Raw genomic sequence first — 21,030 nt, forward strand, 5'->3', positions numbered from 1 at the left:
AGAAGTCTGGCCTCCTCCTCCTTTCTCTGCCACCGGGCCAAATGGAATGCGCAGCGCGCTTCGCGCATGTGCACTATGGGACCAGGCATAAAGCTGAAAGGCTGCACTGCCGGGTTCCCTTACCGGCAACCGCGGCGGCTGCAACCGACAGCCAATCCGAAGATCGGCTGCAGTGCCAACATCGCGGGCTCCCTGGACAGGTAAATGTCCATATATTAAAAGTCAGCAGCTGCAGTATTTGTACCTGCTGACTTTTAATTTTTTGGCGGGGTGGGCGGACCTCCGCTTTAAGTCATAATGTCCTAGTATGCATCACACACTAACACATAATGACAGACTTACCTGAAGACGAAGCCTTCCAGCACCGTGCTGTCAGTGCAGAATGTGAGAAACAAAATGTTGCCCCAGATCCACTGCCAATATAGAAGTCCACGAAATGTGATCCGGCGCTCTAGCCCCATAAATACAATACTTGAATCAAAAAGGGCTGGCAACGCGGATGCTCTTGAATAAAAGTCCTTAATTGGTTACACGGGTACAGGCTATACGCTGACGCGTTTCAGCTAAGACTTCAAAGCCTTTGATTAAGGCTTCTTAGCTGAAACGCGTCAGGAGTATAGCCTGTACCCATGTAACCAATAAAGGACTTTTATTCAAGAGCATCCGAGTTGCCAGTTAAGCCCCGTACAGACGACCGAACATGTCTGCTGAAACTGGTCCGCGGACCAGTTTCAGCAGACATGTTCGGTCGTGTGTAGGTGCGAGCGGGCAGGATTCCAACAAACATTTGCCCGCCGGGCCTTTTCCCAGCGGGCAAATATTTCTGGACTTGTTTTAAAACAGCCTGCTGGAATCCTGCCCGCTCGGACATGTTCGGTCGTCTGTACAGACCTACCGTACATGTCCGAGCGCCCGCCATCCCTCGCATACGTCGAATGACTTTGACGCATGCGTGGAAGCATTTAACTGGCAGGGCCGCCCACGTTGCGGCAACGGCGCCGACACGCCCCACGTATTGTTTACGCGCGGATTTCTGTATGATGGTGAGTACAGCCACCATACAGAAATCCCCGGGCAGACATGTACGGTGAAAACGGTCCGGCGGACCGGTTTCATCGTACATGTATGCTCGTCTGTACGCGGCCTAAGCATGAGCTCCGGCGTGTTCGCATAGAACACGTGCAGATCCCGCCAGGAAGTCGGCACCCGCGCTGCGCTAATCACAGCCAGGCAGACATTGTCCGATGCTCGGCTGCAGAGATCGGGAAATGTCTGCCTGGCTGTGATTAGCGCAGCGCGGGTGCCGACTTCCTGACGGGCTCTGCACGTGTTCTATGCGAACACGCCGGAGCTCATCCTTAGTTGCATCCTCCCCTGGTCTTCCTTCTGGGTAATAAATGGCCAAGCCAGCGCTGACATCACTGTTCCCGGGGCGGCTCGGAAAAAAGCCATCCCATCAGAGCACATGCACCGGTGACGTCACTAACTGCATCTAAAATAAATATCTTCTAAACGGCGCACGTTTGGGAGATATTTACTGTACCTATAGGTAAGCCTTATTATACTTACCTATAGGTGTACATCATACTTTAATGGTTGCAAAATGACAATAGTAAACACTGCAGTGCACGGCGGCGACATTATGGGGGGGGGGGGGGGGATTTACAAAAACTGGAGCACAGAATCTGGTGAAACTCTGCATAATAACCAATCAGATTCTAACTTCAGCATGTTCAATTGAGCTGGGACATAAAAACTTGGAAGCTGATTGGTTATTATGTAGAGTTGCACCAGTTTTAGTAAATTTCCCACCCAATGAGTTGTGATGTATAAAAATACAGACATACTACATGGTCTTATTATGGCGCACCTGTACGGTGTAAACACGGCACATAGAGAACCATTGTAGTCTGTGTGCGTTGCGCCTGCGTCCATCTATGCAGACCTGGTGTGAGCGAGCCCCCAGTAAATCAATATATAACATACAGACATAGGAAAAGTAAAACGTAAGTAGGAGATCTCACTTACCTCCGGCACACAAGCAGGTGAGGATGAGCAGCAGAGAGGCACTGTAGAGGAGGGCAGACATGGTGCCAGCAGCCATGGAGGGGGGTGATCCTGACCGGTGTCTATATACAGAGAGCAGCACTAGTCCCCAGTGTGATGAGAAGATCCCAGGATCCACTTCTCATAGTATACTGATCATCCTGATCCCTCCTCTTCTAGTACAGCCTGATCATGACAACAACAACAATGGCACAGACCCCCAAACTGGGGGGACAATGAGAAGTGAGGGAGCCCAGAAGTTCCCAGCAGAATGCAGCACTCCCTGCTTGTTGGTGTTCAGTCCCTGCCAGGCTCCCCCCTCCCTGCGAGCAGCAGCAGCCTGATGATGATGATGATCCCGCCTCTGCTCTCCCATAGAAGTGCACACACTGCACTCTACCCAGCTGATCACTCCCTGACCTCAGCGCTACACACCGCGCCTGCGCACACCGGCCACTACTCTCCCCGGCCCCGCCGCTCATTGGACAGGCACGCCTTACAACAGCGACATCTTGTGTCCAAAAAGCGAACTGCGGTTCATTCAAAAGTATTACTGGACAACCAGGGCAACTCTTAGAAAATGCAGATCACATTACATCGCAAGGTTGGAGTCACGGGTCTCATACACACCCCAGCTGTTCTGAACACCACCAGTGCCAAAAACGAGACTAATAGCTAGATTCACGTAGGGTTACGCCGGCGCATCAGTAGATACGCTGTCGTAACTCTGAATCTACGCCGTCGCAAATTTAAGCGTATTCTGGAAACCAGATACGCTTAAATTAGGCTAAGATACGAGCGGCGTAAGTCTCCTACGCCGTCATATCTTAGGGTGCAATATTTACGCTGGCCGCTAGGTGGCGCTTCCGTTGAGTTCGGCGTAGAATATGCCAATTCAGAAACATACGTGCGCCCGGTGCATTTTTTTACGTCGTTTACGTACGGTTTTTTACGCCGTAAAGTTAGTCGAACAAATAGCTGGCCTAGTCAATGTTAAGTATGGCCGTCGTTCCCGCGTCGAAATTTTAAAATTTTACGTCGTTTGCGTAAGTCGTCCGTGAATGGGGCTGGACGTAATTTACGTTCACGTCGAAACCAATACGTCCTTGCGGCGTACTTTGGAGCAATGCACACTGGGATATGTCCACGGACGGCGCATGCGCCGTTCGTAAAAAACGTCAATCACGTCAGGTCACGAAACATTTACATAAAACACGCCCCCTGTTCCACATTTGAATTGGGCGCACTTAGGCCGGCCCATTTACGCTACGCCACCGTAACTTAGGAGGCAAGTGCTTTGTGAATACAGCACTTGCCTCACTGACTTAAGGCGGCGTAGCGTAAATACGATACGCTACGCCGCCTGAAAGATGCGGCAATCTACCTGAATCCAGCTATAAAGCCTCATACACACGATCGGATTTTCCAACGGGAATTGTGTGATGACAGGCTGTTGTTAGAAAATCTGTCCATTTGTACGTTCCATCGGACAATTGTTGGATTTTCCGCAGACAAATGTGGGATAGCATGCTTTAAAATTGGCTGCCAACAGTGTTGTCGGAGAGACAAAACTTCAAAGTACAAACACGTGTGCTTGGAAGCAATGTTCACCATAACACAACGTCAGCAGAAGTCGCCCAAAGGGTGGCGCTAAAGATCTGAAAAACCACGTTGTTTCGTGTTTGTTGGCCGACAATTCTTTGCCGTTTGTATGCAAGTCAAGTTTCTGGCCAACGCCTTTCGGGACAAAAGTCCTGCGCTTTGTCTGCAGAAAGTCCGATCGTGTGTACGAGGCTTAAAGCTGGATACACACTATACAACTTTTGCTGTTGAATTTTCTTTAGATTTACCTTCTACTATGTAGTGGAAGGGCCTGCCGGATTGTATACAGGTTGAAAGTGTTTAGGTTTGCCCTCATATTATACGGTTTTGTAAATCGAAAGGAAATAATCGAAAGCACATTGTATAGGGGGTTATTTACGAAAGGCAAATCCACTTTGCACTACAAGTGCAAACTACAAGTGCAAAGTGCACTTGAAATTGCACTGAAAGTAAATATGAGGGGTAGATCTGAAATGAGGGGAAGCTCTGCTGATTTTATTATCCAATCATGTGCAAGCTAAAATGCTGTTTTTTATTTTCCTAGCATGTCCCCCTCAGATTTACAGCGACTGCACTTCCAAGTGCACTTTTAGTGCAATTTCAAGTGCACTTTGCACTTGTAGTTTGCTCTTGTAGTGCAAAGTGGATTTGCCTTTCGTAAATAACCCCCAATGTGTGTATCCAGGCCCGTCGCTACAGGACAGGCAAAACAAACAATTGCTTGGGGCCCGAGCCGACCTGGGGCCCCCAACTTCCCCTTCCCAGGCTGTAGCGTGGCCGAGCTCCTCTTTCCTCCTGTCAGTCCGGCCGAGTACCGTGCGGTTCAGGAGATTCAGTGTCCTGTTCCCGGGCCGGACTGACAGGAAGTGCACACTGAGTGCTCACTTCTTTTCAGTCCGGCCGGGAACAGGAAACTGAATCTCCTGTACCGCCGGTGTTCTGCCGAATAAGTTCCGCCCGGCGGATAAGGACCCCCCTTGTACTGCGCATGCGTGGCAACGAGTCTCCGAAAATACGGCAGGACACCTGACTGACAGGAGGAAGAGGAGCTCGGCCACGCGATAGCCTACAGCTAAAAAGGGGAGAATGCTGGCATCTTTATGCTTCCCACATTGCTTTTATTCATATTTTACCATTTTGTGATCACTTTTATTGGCTATATCTTACACTGATTTGTAAGATAGTTTCATAAATAAACCTCATTGGCTGATCTACACCATATTTATATTTCATGCTATTCTGGGGCACTAGTGGTTCTGCGCTTTGTGTGCGTGCGGGGGGGGGGGGGGGGGGCCTCCATGTCCATTTTGCTTGGGGCCCCCTATTTCCTTCAAACGGCCCCGTGTGTATCCAGCTTTAGGGCCCGGACACACGATATGTTAAAATTCCTACGACTAATGATCTGCCGATTTTTGGATCGTTAGTACAGTGCTTTTTCGACAGCCGATTTCGCGTTTTTGTCCGACAAAAGCTGGAAGTGCAGACTATAAAACGTTTGTTGGATGTGAACTCAACGTCTGATTTTCGTTTTATTAGTACTGATTAAATTGTAAGAGCAAGACTGGGCATGCTGAGAAACGAAAGAATACATACAAAACTATTCAACACATTACGTCGCTTCTGAGGTTGTATGAAAATATTCGTATGGTGAGTAACCTCTTCACTTTCGACATGAGACTAGGATGCCACAAATAACGGACGTTCGGTCATCCAAAAATCTAAGCGTGTGTACGAGGCATTAAGCAGCGTTTTGGATGTTAATTTATTTCCTCAATCAGAATAAAAATTTACTTTGGCCATTGAAATAGATTAACACTCCCGGGCAACGCGCCTAGCATTAAAGCAGAGAACCGCCCCTCCAACGAAAAATGTAAAAGTCAGCAGCTACAAATACTGTAGCTGCTGACTTTTATATTAGGAAATTTTCCTGTCCAGGGATCAGACGATGGCGGCACCTCTAGTTCTATCAGGTTGTGCAGACCAATCAAGTTCCTCCACCCCAAACTCTCTCATCCATGACTTTATGGACCTTGCTTTGTGGACTGGTGCGCAGTCATGTTGGAAGAGGAAGGGGCCACCCCCAAACTGTTCCCACAATGTTGGGAGGATGAAATTGTCTGAAATGTCTTGGTATGCTGACGCATTAAGAGTTCCCCTCACTGGAACTAAGCCCAACCCCTAAAAAACAACCCCACAGCATAATCCTCCCTCCACCAAATGATTTGGACCAGTGCACAAAGCAAGGTCCATAAAGACATGGATGAGCAAGTTTGGGGTGGAGGAACTTAACTGGCCTGCACAGAGTCCTGACCTCAACCTGATAGAACACATTTGGGATGAATTAGAGTGGAGACTACAAGCCAGGCCTTCTCATCCAACATCAGTCCCTGACCTCACAAATGCGTTTCTGGAAGAATGGTCAAACATTTCCATAGACACACTCCTAAACCTTGTGGACAGCCTTCCCAGAAGAGTTGGAGCTGTTATAGCTGCAAAGGTAATAGGCTCTATTTGTGGGGGGGAAAGGACAAATTTGATTTGGGTTTTATTTGGGTACAGCATTACACGACCGCGCAATTGTCAGCTAAAGTAACAGTGCCGTATTGCAAAAAATGGCCTGGTCAGGAAGGGGGTAAATCTTCCGGAGGTCAAGTAGTTAAATGACGCCAAAGGTGACTCCTGAAATCATCCTGTTATAATTTTTCCTGATTCCTGTCACTAGACAGATTGGTCTGGGAGGTAAATTTGGCGACAATAAAACGATAGAGCCATAGAAAAGGAATGTATATACGGAATACTCACTACAATTCTATTCCCACTATATATATGTACAGTGGCGGTTCGTCCATAGAGGGCCCCCAGAGCGTCGCCCCCTCTGGCTCTCGCACAGCCACTGAAATACATAGATTTATGCATTGCATGAATCTATGTATTTTCGCCGCTGCCTGCCGACTATTCAGATGGCCGGATGGTGAGCGCCAGCCACCTGAATAGCGCCAGCTGGTTGGCTGTGTGGAAGTGCCTATCAGAGCCAGCGGCTCTGATAGGCTTTCCGAGTACAGCCCTTAGGCTGTAGTTGGCTTCCGAATGCTTATCCAAGGAACGCACTCCCTGTGCGTTCCTTGGATAAGACTGACAGGCGTCTCAGCCAATCAGGTTCACCGGTTCTGGTTTACCGGTAACCTGATTGACTGAAGCGTCATCGAGGGCGGGAGAAGACATCGAGGGACGTGGAAAGAGGATGGCTAACCCCCAGAAAGGTAAGTGCCGGGGGGAGAGGCATTTTACAGGACAAAGCGACGACAATGGGCACAGTGGTGACAATGGGCACAATGGCATCAATGGGCACAGTGGCGAAAATTAAAGGGGAACAGTGGCATCAATTGGCACAGTGGCGAAAATTAAAGGGGAACAGTGGCATCAATTGGCACAGTGGCGACAATTAAAGGGCACAGTGGTGACAATTAAAGGGCACAGTGGCGACAATTGGCACAGTGGCGACAATTTATGGGCACAGTGGCTGCGTTTGATGGCATGGCACAGTGGTGACAATTGATGGCACTGTGGCTGTGTTTGATGGCATGGCACAGTGACTGCGTTTTATGGCATGGCACAGTGGTGACAATTGATGGCACAGTGGCTGCGTTTGATGGCATGGTACAGTGGTGACAATTGATGGCACAGTGGCTGCGTTTGATGGCATGGCACAGTGGCTGCGTTTGATGGCATGGCACAGTGGTGACAATTGATGGCACAGTGGCTGCATTTGATGGGCACAGTGGCTGCATTTGATGGGCATAGTGAGGCTGCAATTGTTTTTTTTATTTATTTTTTAGTTTGCGCCCCCCCAAAAATGTTGAGCACCAGCCGCCACTGTAGAGATATATATATATATATATATATATATATATATATATATATATATATATATATATATATATATATATATATACACAGGGCTTTTTTTCAGGGGGAACTTGGGGAACTCAGTTCCACCACCTCTGGCTCAGACCCTTTGGTGCCTGCTCACCACAATCACTTGTAAACACGCAAGTCTGGTTTCTGTGTTTACAAGTGACAGCTCTGCACTCTGTGTGTAACCCCCCTGAACTCTGCACTATGTATGTAATGCAATCCTCGTATTTAATGCCCCTTTAAGACCCTTCTACTGTTTCTGAAATCTGAACGAGGTCGTGGTTGAGTTCCTGCACCTATTTTCTGAGAAAAAAGCTCTGGATATATCATTTAAATAAAATTTAAAAAACCGTAACCACAAACAGCCACCAGAATTTAATGTTGTTTATTACTGCACACCACACTGTATTGGCTGGCAAGAGGATTGCTACGATTTGTTGTGGAAACCACCATAATAGATCTAATAGATAGTTGAGTGTGGTTCTTTGTTGTAGCGAGTGCGGCCATTTTCTCGGAGACCATAATTGCATTGTTGCAGATGCATTGGACGCAACAAAAATGGCTCCGGTAGCGGAGACTACACATTCACGAAAACAAGGATTTGCGTGTGATTGCGGAAGATCGCAAGAGGAACGTAATTTGCTGCGCTGTGATTGGCTGGGTGGAATCCTGGCGGAAGAAGCCGCGTAGTGCAGGTGGAAAGCGCTGCGGCAGGAAGATGGGGTGGCCTGTGCCACCGATGACTTACATATTACTGGGGGGACAGGGGCTGCTTCTCACCTTCTCCCTCATCGCCTCCCAGAACCAGACCAGCCCTGCCTCCTCCGTAGAGCCCAGCACTGTACCGGAGCCCAAAGACCCCCATGGTCCCCTCATCTTCTGCGAGTACTTGTGAGTATCCGGGGTGACAACACTGTGTGTGGGGGCAGTGTGTGCTCCTGAGGGGGTGACAACACTGTGTGTGGGGGCAGTGTGTGCTCCTGAGGGGTGACAGTGCTGTGTGTGGGGGCAGTGTGTGCTCCTGAGGGGGTGACAACACTGTGTGTGGGGGCAGTGTGTGCTCCTGAGGGGTGACAACACTGTGTGTGGGGGCAGTGTGCGCTCCTGAGGGGTGACAGTGCTGTGTGGGGGGAGCAGTGTGCGCTCCTGAGGGGTGACAGTGCTGTGTGGGGGGGCAGTGTGCACTCCTGAGGGGTGACAACGCTGTGTGGGGGGGCAGTGTGCGCTCCTGAGGGGTGACAACGCTGTGTGGGGGGAGCAGTATGTGCTCCTGAGGGGTGACAACGCTGTGTGGGGGGAGCAGTATGTGCTCCTGAGGGGGTGACAACACTGTGTGTGGGGGCAGTGTACGCTCTTGAGGGGTGACAGTGCTGTGTGGGGGGGCAGTGTGCGCTCCTGAGGGGTGACAGTGCTGTGTGGGGGGAGCAGTGTGCGCTCCTGAGGGGTGACAGTGCTGTGTGGGGGGGCAGTGTGCGCTCCTGAGGGGTGACAACGCTGTGTGGGGGGAGCAGTGTGCGCTCCTGAGGGGTGACAACGCTGTGTGGGGGGAGCAGTATGTGCTCCTGAGGGGTGACAACGCTGTGTGGGGGGAGCAGTGTGTGCTCCTGAGGGGGTGACAACACTGTGTGTGGGGGCAGTGTACGCTCTTGAGGGGTGACAGTGCTGTGTGGGGGGGCAGTGTGCGCTCCTGAGGGGTGACAGTGCTGTGTGTGTGGGGGGGGGGGAGCAGTGTGCGCTCCTGAGGGGTGACAGTGCTGTGTGGGGGGGAGCAGTGTGCGCTCCTGATGGGTGACAACGTTGTGTGGGGGAGCAGTATGTGCTCCTGAGAGGGTGACAACGCTGTGTGGGGGGAGCAGTGTGCGCTCCTGAGGGGGTGACAACGCTGTGTGGGGGGGCAGTGTGCGCTCCTGAGGGATGACAACACTGTGTGGGGGGAGCAGTGTGTGCTCCTGAGGGGGTGACAACGCTGTGTGGGGGGCGGGGCAGTGTACGCTCCTGAGGGGTGACAACGCTGTGTGGGGGGAGCAGTGTGCGCTCCTGAGGGGTGACAACGCTGTGTGGTGGGGGCAGTGTGTGCTCCTGAGGGGTGCCAAAGCTGTGTGGGGGGCAGTGTGTGCTCCTGAGGGGTGACAACGCTGTGTGGGGGGGGGCAGTGTGTGCTTCTGAGGGGTGACAACGCTGTATGGTGGGGGCAGTGTGTGCTCCTGAGGGGTGCCAAAGCTGTGTGGGGGGGGGGGCAGTGTGTGCTTCTGAAGGGTGACAACGCTGTGTGGTGGGGGGGCAGTGTGCCCACCCGAGGGGTGTGACAACACTGTGTGGGGGGCAGTGTGCGCCCCCGAGGGGTGTGACAACACTGTGTGGAAGGCAGTGTGTGCCCCTGAGGGGGGTGACAACACTGTGTGGGGGGCAGTGTGCGCTCCTGACCTCCTCTCTGCCAGTACTGGGTCACCTCCCTCTGATTGGTCAGAGAGGGCTTTACATGGGACCAGCGTTGGATGGGATGAAGTATAGGGGCTTATTCACACCAGGGTGTGTTGCCTTAAGGGCACTTTCAGACTGAGGCGGTGGGAGGTAAAACGCTGCTATTTTTTTGTGGCGCTTGACCATCGTTTTAGCTTTTGATTTCAATGGGAAGGGGCGCTTTAGGAGGGGTTTTATATAACGCTCCTAAAGCGCCCCAAAAATTCTGCTTTCAGGACTTTTTTTTAACGTCCCGCAAGCGCACCATGTTTTTTACTTTGGAAAGTCTCTTCTCTTGAATCTTCCTCCCTATGTATGACAAATGCGCCAAAGAAGCTCACATACATTTTTATTTTGCATTTTCCTGAAGGCCTAGCTTTAAATGCAGCCTTGGGGCCAGTTCACAGCGGAACGTGGTGCTGGAAAGATGCCCTTCATGATTGTTCCCGCCCTGCAGGTGAATCCACTGCCAGTGCCTTTGCCATCTGCATGTGGGTGCAACAACTACACTCACCGGCCACTTTATTAGGTACACCTTGCTAGTACCAGGCTGGACCCCCTTTTGCCTTAAGAACTGCCTTCGTCCTTTATGGCATAGATTCAACAAGGTGTAGGAAATATTCCTCAGAGATTTGGGTCCATAGTGACATGATAGCATCACGCAGCTGCTGCAGATTTGTTGCCTGCACATTAATTATGCAAATCTCCCGTTCCACCACATCCTAAAGGTTCTCTAATGGATTGAGATTTGATCTCGTCATGTTCAAGAAACCAGTGGTGAGATGATCTCGTGCAGCTCTTTGTGTCTCAGACAAATGTTCACTTCTTTGTACTCACCTTGATTTTTTATTTATTTTTTCTTCTCAGACCAGAAGAGTTCATCCAATGTGAGGATCTGATGGATCATACAGGAAACGTGACCATGCAGCAGGAGATTGGCTATGGCTGTGCCAGGGTAAATGTTGGAGTACCTGTTGTTGTTTATGGATTTGGGGCCAAATCCTCAAAAGAGATACGACGGAGTAACTGCTGTTACTCCGTCGTATCCCTGGTCCTAACTATGGAACTGATCCACAGAATCAGTTTCCCATAGTTAGGACGAAGATCCGACATGTGTAATTGAATTACACTGCCGGATCTTAGGATGCAGTACCGCATCCGCCGCTGGGGGCATTTTGTGTCGAAATGACGCCTCGGGTATGCAAATTGGCACTTGCGGAGATCCACGAAGCTTTTCTGCTTCGTTTTTTCTCCGTAAGTATTAAGTTGCATACGCAAAATTAGGGCTGCTTTTACAAGGTGTAAAGTTAGTACACCATGTAAAAGCAGACCCTTCTGTCTAGCGACGCGTTTTTTTTTCGAATTTGAATTTTTTTTTTTTTTCGCGCCGTATCATTTTTTTTACCCGACGCAACTTTATTGACCCGTCGCAATCCATAAAGCCCAGCGTAACGTAATTTCGCGCTATGCACGTCGGGAAAATGACGTCACGAGCATGCGTAGTACGGCCGGCGTGGGAGCGCACCTCATTTAAATTGGAATCGCCCCCATGAAATGAGGATCGCCTTGCGCCGGCGGAATTTAAGTTACACGGCCAGAAATTTCTAGGTAAGTGCTTTGTGGATCGGGCACTTAGGTAGAAATTTTAAGGCAGTGTAACTTAAATTAGAATTTCGCCGTTACGCCGGGTCTTTGTGGATTTGGCCCTTGTTTCTTTAGAATTTCACACCTCTGTGGTTAAGGGCCCATGCAGGCGAGTATACAATAGGCTGTGTTCAGGTTGGTAATATGTACAGATCTGAAAGCACAGCAGTATTGTATGCTATGGGCCCAGTCATACAGAACCATTTCACTGTTATCCTAAATATTATGTCCACAGTCCGATTTCGCTGTATGCATGTTAACTTTTGTGCAAGTGTTTACTTTTTTACAATTTTATGTGTATGTTACACATAGAAAACAAAAATAAATATTTAGGTTATGTTCACATGTTGTATATGTTTTATAAATCATATTCTCTATCATTTTCTTGTACTTCTTCCATCTAGTACTTGGTTGATCCTGCCAGTCACCTTTTTTCTTTACTGACCACACAAAGCTGATCTGTGTTGACATGGTCAGTTTTCATCCCTTGGCAGGCCATTTAGAGGTACACAGGACAATGCCGGCCTGCCTGTCCTGCCTCTGACCCCCCTCCCAATCCCAGCACAAAATCGTAATTAGGGCTGCAACTAACGATTATTTTCATAATCGATTAGTTGGCCGATTTATTGTTTTGATTAATCGGATAATAGCCTTAAAAAAGTTTTAAATAAAAAAAAATATTGAATTTTTACATTTTTTTGGGGACAATTTGTTGTTGGGCAGATTATAAAACACAAATTGCCGCAAAAACACATTACATGCTTTTCTGCAGCTTCTCCATTGAAGTATATTGAAGCCAGAAAAAAAAAAAATAGCACCGTTTTGCGTTATAAACTCCTCGCCCTTTCCAAATACGCAGCAGCTGAAAAAAAAATCATGGATGTGAACGTGTCCCATAGGAAAACATGTAAATTAACTGTAGTGTGTTTCTGCAAAAAGCACCAAAAAACAGGTGTGACCCCGGCCTGAGATGTTTAGTAACATAATATGGTTAAAAAAACAAAAATAAGTACAAAAAGAGCAAATAATCGCTAGTATTTACAGTAGCGATTTTTTTTTTTTTTTTTTTTTGTACTATAAATGGCTAATTTTTTTTTTTTTTTAACCCCACTATGTTACTGGCCGATTAATCGATTGTGAAAATTGTAATCGATTAATTTCATAATCGATTAGTTGTTTCGGCCCTGAACTGAATTAATAAAAAAATAAGATATACTTGCCAAATATGCGGCACACCCTCTTCATCAAATCCTTCCACCCAGCCATTGCTCCCCTTTTTAAAGGGGTTGTAAAGGTTTGTTTTTTATTTTCTAAATAGGTTCCCTTTTAAGCTACCTTTTACTTCGATTTCTCTTCTAAATGTTTTTTTTCTTTGTTTTCTTTGTCTGAATTTCTCATTTCCTGTTCCTCCTGAGTAAGCTGTTGTGGATGACTAACCCCCAGCCAGGTGATGGGGGCAAGCTTACTGAGGAGGAACAGGAAGTGAGAAATTCAGACAAAGGGAAAACATTTTTTTAGAAGGGAAATCGAAGAAAAAGGTAAGTGAACCATCAATGCACTAGCTTAACCACTTAACCCCCGGACCATATTGATGGTCAAAGACCAGGCCACTTTTTGCGATTCGGCACTGCGTCGCTTTAACTGAAAATTGCGCGGTCGTGCGACATGGCTCCCAAACAAAATTGGCGTCCTTTTTTTCCTACAAATAGAGCGTTCTTTTGGTGGTATTTGATCACCTCTGCGTTTTTTAGTTTTTGCGCTATAAACAAAAATAGAGCGACAATTTTGAAAAAAATGAATATTTTTTGCTATAATAAATATCCCCCAAAAATATATAAAAACATTTTTTTTTTCCCTCAGTTTAGGCCGATACGTATTCTTCTACATATTTTTCGTAAAAAAAAATCGCAATAAGCGTCTATTAATTGGTTTGCACAAAAGTTATAGCGTTTACAAAATAGGGGATAGTTTTATGGCATTTGTATTAATATATTTATTTTTTTTACTAGTAATGGCGGCGATCAGCGTTTTTTTTTTTTTTTTTTCCGGAACTGCGACATTATGGCGGACACTTTTGACACATTTTTGGGACCATTGACATTTTTATAGCGATCAGTGCTATAAAAATGCATTGATTACTATAAAAATGCCACTGGCAGGGAAGGGGTTAACACTAGGGGGGCGGGGAAGGGGTTAAGTATGTTTCCTGTGTGTGTTCTAACTGTAGGGGGGGTGGCCTCACTATGGGAAATGACTGATCGCTGTTCATACATTGTATGAACAGACGGTCAGGCATTTCTCCCCTGACAGGACCGGGAGCTGTGTGTTTACACACACAGCTCCTGGTCCCTGCTCTGTAACGAGCAATCGCGGGTGCCCGGCGGCGATCGCGCCCACCGGGCACGCGCGCCTGGATCAGGGACGAGCGGGGGGCGCGCGTTGCTTGCCTCCGGCGGCGCGCGCCCCTATTGGCTGCTTGGAGAGGTGACATATAGCTACGTGATCTCGCCCAGCAGACCTGACCTGCCGCCGTATAACTAGTTATACGGCGGCTGGTCGGCAAGCAGTTAAAGGGATCTATTTTGAAAAAGGGAGAAGCAGGATGTGTCATTCTTGCATTTAGAATTATTATATTATTACTTGAATAACTTGTTGCTTTATTTTCAGTTTGGAGGACAGGCATATGATGACGTGGAGCATACAAAAGTCATGTGCCGTGCTCTAGACGATATTGAATGCGCTGGACCTCGCTCTTTTCAGCGTGGGAATAAACCGTGTATCAAGTATGTATTAGCAGATCTTCTACTCTTTACCAGAACATTGTCTCATGAATAGTGGCATTTGTTACTTCATTAACCCTTTTGCTGACAGCCATTTTTGCACACATGTTAAAATATCTATATTGGGCCTGAAGATTAGTAAAAGGTGGGGGGGGGGGGGCAGAATGAAAACAAATATATATAGCAAAAGGGTTAATGCTGTGTGTATGTGTGTTTTTCTGAAGGCCGAGACTTCAAAGAATAAAATGGTGGTAGTTTAAAAAATAAAAATAAAATTATATATATATAATTTATTTAGTTGTATGGTATTGGCGCAGCTGTTTATCAAATCCTCTTTGATTCAATTTTTCTACCACAACTACTGGGGAATGGCTGCTCTGAACCTGGTAGTGATGAAATGTTCACCTCTTCCAGCTTCATTCTCTGGAGCGACAATTAGCGAATGGTTTAACAGTAAAAGGTAGTTGCAGTTATTCTTTAAAACTGAGCTCCAGCTTAAAATATCAAATATGCCTTTAAAAATAAAGCTACGCTGAAATACTTGCCTTTAATCCAGAGCTGTCACTAGTCTTTTGGGTCTGTCCAGCATCATTCAACCCACTTCCTCTGATCCTAAGCTGTCATGGACCTGCCCACTGAGTGTGTATCATTACGCTAACTGATACTGCACTAAAATGCACTTGCATGTCATTATATGAATGACATTTAGTTTCTAGCCTCTCCTTCTAAATGTGTAAGTTGCCTGGCTCTCATGCTAATCCAACAGCTGTAATAGTGTTGGCATCACTGGAACATGTATGCAGTGGAGTACAGAAGTTCTAACCTCAGCCCCACTTCACTTGATTAATGCTTGTTCATGGTTAGGGTCTCAAAGCCAGAGACTGCCAGATAGCTAACTTTTTTAGAAGAAGCTCAGCAATGGCACCGGTGTGCTTCTCCCGCTACTTTTAAACTGCTTAATTATGAAGCTCTGTAATATTTTGGCCACTAGAGGGGGTTGTCGCACAGAAATGTGTATCTGTTCAGTCTTTCAATAAGGATATTAAATGCACCTTTTTTATAGGAAACGAAAGCGGGGGTTCACCCAAAAAAATGTTTTTTAACATGACATTCAGCCGAGTTGTCAGAATGACAATCGGCTGTGTTTTTTTTCTTTCAGTGCCGTACATACCGTATGTTCACCGCCGCTTCCGGGTATGTAATCTGCGGGACTGGGCGTTCCTAATTGATTGACATCCTTCTGACCGGCGCATACAGCGCGTCACGAGAAGCCGGACTGCGAGTCGGGTCTATACGGCACCTGCGCACCGACGTTCCGCTTCTTTCGGCAACTCGTGACACGCTGTATGCGCCGGTCGGAAGGATGTCAATCAATTACATACCCGAAAGCGGCGGTGAAAATACGGTATGTGCGGCACTGAAAAAAAAAAAAACAGCCGATTGTCATTCTGACAACTCGGCTGAATGTAATGTTAAAATTTTTTTTTTTTTGGGTGAACCCCCGCTTTAAGTGTGTGCCAAAATGTGTTGCCTAATGACCCTGCACTTTTTCCTGAAGCAATGGGGCCAATAAATGTTCTCCCACAGCTTATACATGCCTACCCTTCACCCCTCATTGCCCCCTTCAGTCATCAGAAAAAAAGCTATGGGAGCTTCAAACAGACTTTCCAAAGCTTAAAGTGGAACTTCATTCTCTCAATCAACAGTGACTATTTCAAATACGTATGGTGCTGGCACTAATAAATAGTTTAGAGCATATATCAAATTTACTTTTTTTTTAACTTTTTTATTTTTATTTTTTTTAAACTTTTCTTCAGTTACTTTCTGGTTTCCAGACATCCCAGGAGTCTTTAGGAATGGCTTTCTCAAGTAAGCACACCATCATGTCTGAGCTAAGGGCAGAAAGATTCCACAAAGTAATTGCTACATGAATCATCTGCTCTTACTTAACCACTTAAGACCCAGACCAAAATGCAGCTAAAGGACCTTGCCCCTTTTTGCGATTCGGCCCTGCGTCGCTTTAACTGACAATTGCGCGGTCGTGCGACGTGGCTCCCAAACAAAATTGGCGTACTTTTTTTCCCCACAAATAGAGCTTTCTTTTGGTGGTATTCGATCACCTCTGCGGTTTTTATTCTTTGCGCTATAAACAAAAATAGAGCGAAAATTTTGAAAAAAATTCTATATTTTTTTCTTTTTGTTATAATAAATATCCCCCAAAAATATATAAAAAAAAAATAATTTTCCTCAGTTTAGGCCGATACGTATTCTTCTACCTATTTTTGGTAAAAAAAAATCGCAATAAGCGTTTATCGGTTGGTTTGCGCAAAATTTATAGCGTTTACAAAATAGGGGATAGTTTTATTGCATTTTTATTTTTTTATTTTTTTTACTACTAATGGCGCCGATCAGCGTTTTTTTTTTTTTTTTTCTTTCGTGACTGCGACATTATGGTGGACACTTCGGACAATTTTGACACATTTTTGGAACCATTGTCATTTTCACAGCAAAAAATGCATTTAAAATGCATTGTTTATTGTGAAAATGACAATTGCAGTTTGGGAGTTAACCACAAGGGGGTGCTGATGGGGTTATGTGTGACCTCAAGTGTGTTTATAACTGTAGGGGGTGTGGCTGTAGGTGTGACGTCATCGATTGTGTCCCCCTATAAAAGGGATCACACGATCGATGCGCCGCTACAGTGAAGAACGGGAAAGCCGTGTTTACACACGGCTCTCCCCGTTCTTCAGCTCCAGGGATTGATCGCGGGACTCCATCGGCGCCGCGCGTGCGCGCCCACGACCCCACGGCTGGGCTTAAAGGACAACGTACATATACGTTGATGTGCCCAGCCGTGCCATTCTGCCGACGTATATCGGCGTGAAGGGGTCCTTAAGTGGTTAAGATGGCCATGGCCAGAAATGCTAATTTTTTCTAAGTGATTTCTCAGCAAAAATAAAGCATGGAGACATGGATGAATGAGGGAGTTTGCTTTAAATATAAAAAAATAATGAAATTGTGCTTTTGGTTTGTGGTGCTCATATACAGTATAGTTCTTCTTTAAATTCCCCATCCACAACAACATATTGCATACTTTTCCTTCCTCTCCCCATTTATTATTTTTCAGACGCTGGGAGTGAAGGGAAATAAACTGCCACTTCTGGGTATGGAACAACATGTGACTTACTTGTCCACTGGCCGAGTGCTGTCACACGGGTGCATGGAAGAGAGCTCTGTTAAAGCAGAACTATACTGTATCTGAGCACCACAAACCAAAAGCACAACTTCATTCATGTTTTATATTCAAAGAAAACTTCCCCATCAATCTATGTCTCCATGCTCTTTTTTGCTGAGAAATTACCCCCCAGAAATTCCGGCCATGGCCATCTTGAGTAATGGCAGGTTATTCATGTAGCATTTTACTTCCTGGAATCCATCTGCCCTAAGCTTGAGTGTGCATAGCTGGGATGTATGCAATAATTTTCCTAGGCATGGAAATCGGGAAGTAGCTAAAAAGACATGTAAAAAAAAAAAGTGTGGGTTTTGGCTTTTTATTTTTATTTTTTTGTAGATGAATTCTTACCTAGGTGGATGCAGCATCGGCCCCCTGCCAGCACGAACACTGAGAACAGAGCAATCAAATCTCTTTGATCACTCTGTTTTCAGAGCCAGAGAGCTGGTGACTGTCGGTCACCGCTCACTGGAGTGCAGGGCTGTGGAGGGAGCGGCCGGCTCAGGCTCTCAGCGACTCACTCTGAGCCGGGTGCCTGGGTAGTGCAGGAGGAGCATTAAACCGATGAACTAATTTCTGCTCTTTCCTCCCATCAACATATTCCTTGTTGGCACAACTTATTGGCTGCTTGCACCACACTTGTTTTCCATTTCCATGTGCAAGCTCTGCTGTACAGGGACATTAAGAGACTGATACCTTGTCAAATACTTACTGTGCTTGCACTGAAAATAAATACATTTCCTGCTACATTAGTTCATGTCCTTCTTTTTATATATATATATATATATAATCTGCTTTGTTTTCACAAATCTCAAACTGACAAGAAGCTGTACTATGAGGTCATGGTTCTTAACCCTTCGATTTGTCTCTGCACAGGTACACAGGCCACTATTTTATTACCACGTTGCTGTACTCCTTCTTCTTGGGATGCTTTGGAGTAGATCGCTTCTGCCTGGGACACACGGGCACCGCTGTGGGCAAGCTTCTCACTCTGGGAGGTCTGGGCATCTGGTGGTTTGTGGATCTTATATTGCTCATCACAGGTGGGCTCATGCCTAGTGACAACAGCAACTGGTGCACAATATACTGATATATAGACTATCCATGGGGGACGCTGCAATCTGTATCAGACTTCCAGCTGCTGAATTCCATGTGGCAGCACCATGGCACAAAGACAACACTGAATGGTTTACACAGCTGGGCTCATATGTAAGATACAATGATGTAAATATGTTATACAGTGTACAGCAATGTTTAATGTTACACTGTAATAAATGTAATTTAAGATGGTAATGTTTGCAGTTTTTGCCTATTCATTTACCAGAACACTGTAGGCATATACGAGTGGCCATGCAAGGCCTGGTTTTTATCAGCAATCGTTTTTCAGGCCATGTAGAGGTTAAGTGATAAAACTTCAGGGTTTTTCTAACCAGCAACAGCACAAATCCAAAATACGGGTCTCCTTTAATGCCTGCATGAGAACAAGCCCATGCAAGTGTTGAAAGTGTTTAAATAACACATTGAGATGTAAGTAGAAGTGGGTCCTGAGTTAGTTTCAGCATTCTGGAATATTTTGCACTGAGGGATTGAGGAGGTTGGAATGAATGCTGCTAAATGGACCACTAAATAAATTCCTTATAACACAGGTTTTTTTTTTTTTTTTAATACTACAAAGTATTAACCACTTGCCGCCCGCCAATGACATATTGTCGGTGGCAAAGTGGTTGTAGAATCCTGACTGGACGTCATATGACGTCCTCAGGATTCTGAGTCGCTGCGCGCCCCCGGGGGCGCGCTTCGCGGCGATCGTTGTTGCAGGGTGTCAGTCTGACGGAGACTCTTTACCACGTGATCAGCCGTGTCCAACCACGGCTGATCACGATGTAAACAGGAAGAGCCGTCGATGGCTCTTCCTCACTCTAGTCTGACAGACGCGAGTAGAGGAGAGCCGATCGGCAGCTCTCCTGACAGGGGGGGTTTGCGCTGATTATCGGCGCAGCCCCCCCTCGGATCGCCACACTGGACCACCAGGGAAGCCCACCCTGGACCACCCTTTTGCCAGGGAAGGGCAAAAAAAAAAAAGATGCCAATCAGTTCCCACAAATGGGCACTGATTGGCAACATGGGTAAATCAGTGCCGCCCCACAGTGTCCATCAGTGCCGCCCCACAGTGTCCATCAGTGCCACCCCACAGTGTCCATCAGTGCCACCCCACAGTGTCCATCAGTGCCACCCCACAGTGCCCATCCATGCCCAGTGCCCACCTATCAGTGCCCATCTGTGCCGCCCATGTGTGCCCATCAGTGCCGCCCATGTGTGCCCATCAGTGCCGCCCATGTGTGCCCATCAGTGCCGCCCATGTGTGCCCATCAGTGCTGCCTATGTGTGCCCATCAGTGCCGCATACCAGCGCCGCCAATCGGTGCCACCTCATCTGCGCCCGTCAGTACTACCTCATCGATGTCCATCAGTGCCATCTCATCGGTGCCCATCAGTGCCGCCATATCGGTGCCCGTAATTGAAAGATAAAACTTACTTGTTTACAAAAAAATTAACAGGGGGAAAAAAAACGTAATTTTTTTTCAAAATTTTCAGTATTTTTTTTTTTTAGTTGTTGCGCAAAAAAAAAATCGCAGAGGTGATCAAATACCACCAAAAGAAAGCTCTATTTGTGGGGAAAAAAGGACGCCAATTTTGTTTGGGTACAGTGTAGCATGACCGCGCAATTGCCATTCAAAGTGCGACAGTGCTGAAAGCTGAAAATTGGCTTGGGCGGGAAGGTGCGTAAGTGCCCTGTATGGAAGTGGTTAAAATACATGTATAATTTTAAACCATCATAATTTAAGGTGTATATTCCCATGCAATGTGGCCTTGTCCACACTGCACAGATCAGCTGCTTGTTTTTATCCAGGGAAGTGGAGAAAGGCGATTAACCTAATCCTCCCAGCATAAGACTTGTCCAGCAGCCCCACGCTCCTGCGGTCTTAAGTTGTGGACTGTTGATGATGTCACCAAGCTCCATAGAACAGGAACAGTCCACTTACTGGACTGTTGAGGGGCATTTTGCAATGGAACGGATCGGGTGACTATAAACTTTCTCTTCATGCCTAAACAAAACAAGCAGCTGTCCTGTGCAGTGCGGGCACAGCCCAATTGCATGGCAAAACTTGTATTTATGAAATGAAAAAGACACACGTATGGTATGGAAAGTGAAGAGCGCTGCGCACCCCGATATATTTTGGCAAGGAAATTTTCCCCAGTTGGGTTTTAAGCAGCGAGAATTCCAACAATTACAAAATTATATATTAAAAGGGTTTATTAAATGTGTATATTTGGACACAGTCATGATAAT

At 46.7% G+C, this 21,030-nt stretch overlaps 2 protein-coding genes across 2 annotated transcripts in view; one reads left to right on the plus strand and one right to left on the minus strand.

Annotated features, from left to right (window-relative positions):
• The window catches only part of ADAM9 (ADAM metallopeptidase domain 9), a 159,569-nt gene extending 157,108 nt beyond the window's left edge, over positions 1–2,461 (minus strand). Inside the window, exon 1 of the mRNA XM_040346239.1 lies at positions 2,029–2,461. Coding sequence (XP_040202173.1) covers positions 2,029–2,104 — 76 coding nt within the window. The 5' untranslated portion in view covers positions 2,105–2,461. The remainder of the gene's footprint in view (positions 1–2,028) is intronic.
• Positions 2,462–8,171: 5,710 nt separating this feature from the next.
• Positions 8,172–18,972, plus strand: TM2D2 (TM2 domain containing 2). The gene is made up of 4 exons (XM_040346240.1): positions 8,172–8,454; positions 10,891–10,978; positions 14,335–14,450; positions 18,556–18,972. The coding sequence occupies exons 1-4, from the start codon at positions 8,282–8,284 to the stop codon at positions 18,767–18,769; spliced, it is 591 nt and encodes a 196-aa protein (XP_040202174.1). The 5' UTR covers positions 8,172–8,281; the 3' UTR covers positions 18,770–18,972.
• The last annotated feature ends 2,058 nt before the right edge of the window (positions 18,973–21,030 follow it).

This window comes from Rana temporaria, chromosome 3, assembly GCF_905171775.1.
Source record: "Rana temporaria chromosome 3, aRanTem1.1, whole genome shotgun sequence".
NCBI lineage: Eukaryota > Metazoa > Chordata > Amphibia > Anura > Ranidae > Rana > Rana temporaria.

Coding starts and splice junctions, on each gene's coding strand:
- TM2D2 (XM_040346240.1), top strand. CDS start 8,282: ATGGGGTGGCCTGTGCCACCGATGACTTACATATTACTGGGGGGACAG. Junction 8,455..10,890: donor CTCATCTTCTGCGAGTACTT/GTGAGTATCCGG, acceptor TTTTCTTCTCAG/ACCAGAAGAGTTCATCCAAT. Junction 14,451..18,555: donor GGGAATAAACCGTGTATCAA/GTATGTATTAGC, acceptor GTCTCTGCACAG/GTACACAGGCCACTATTTTA.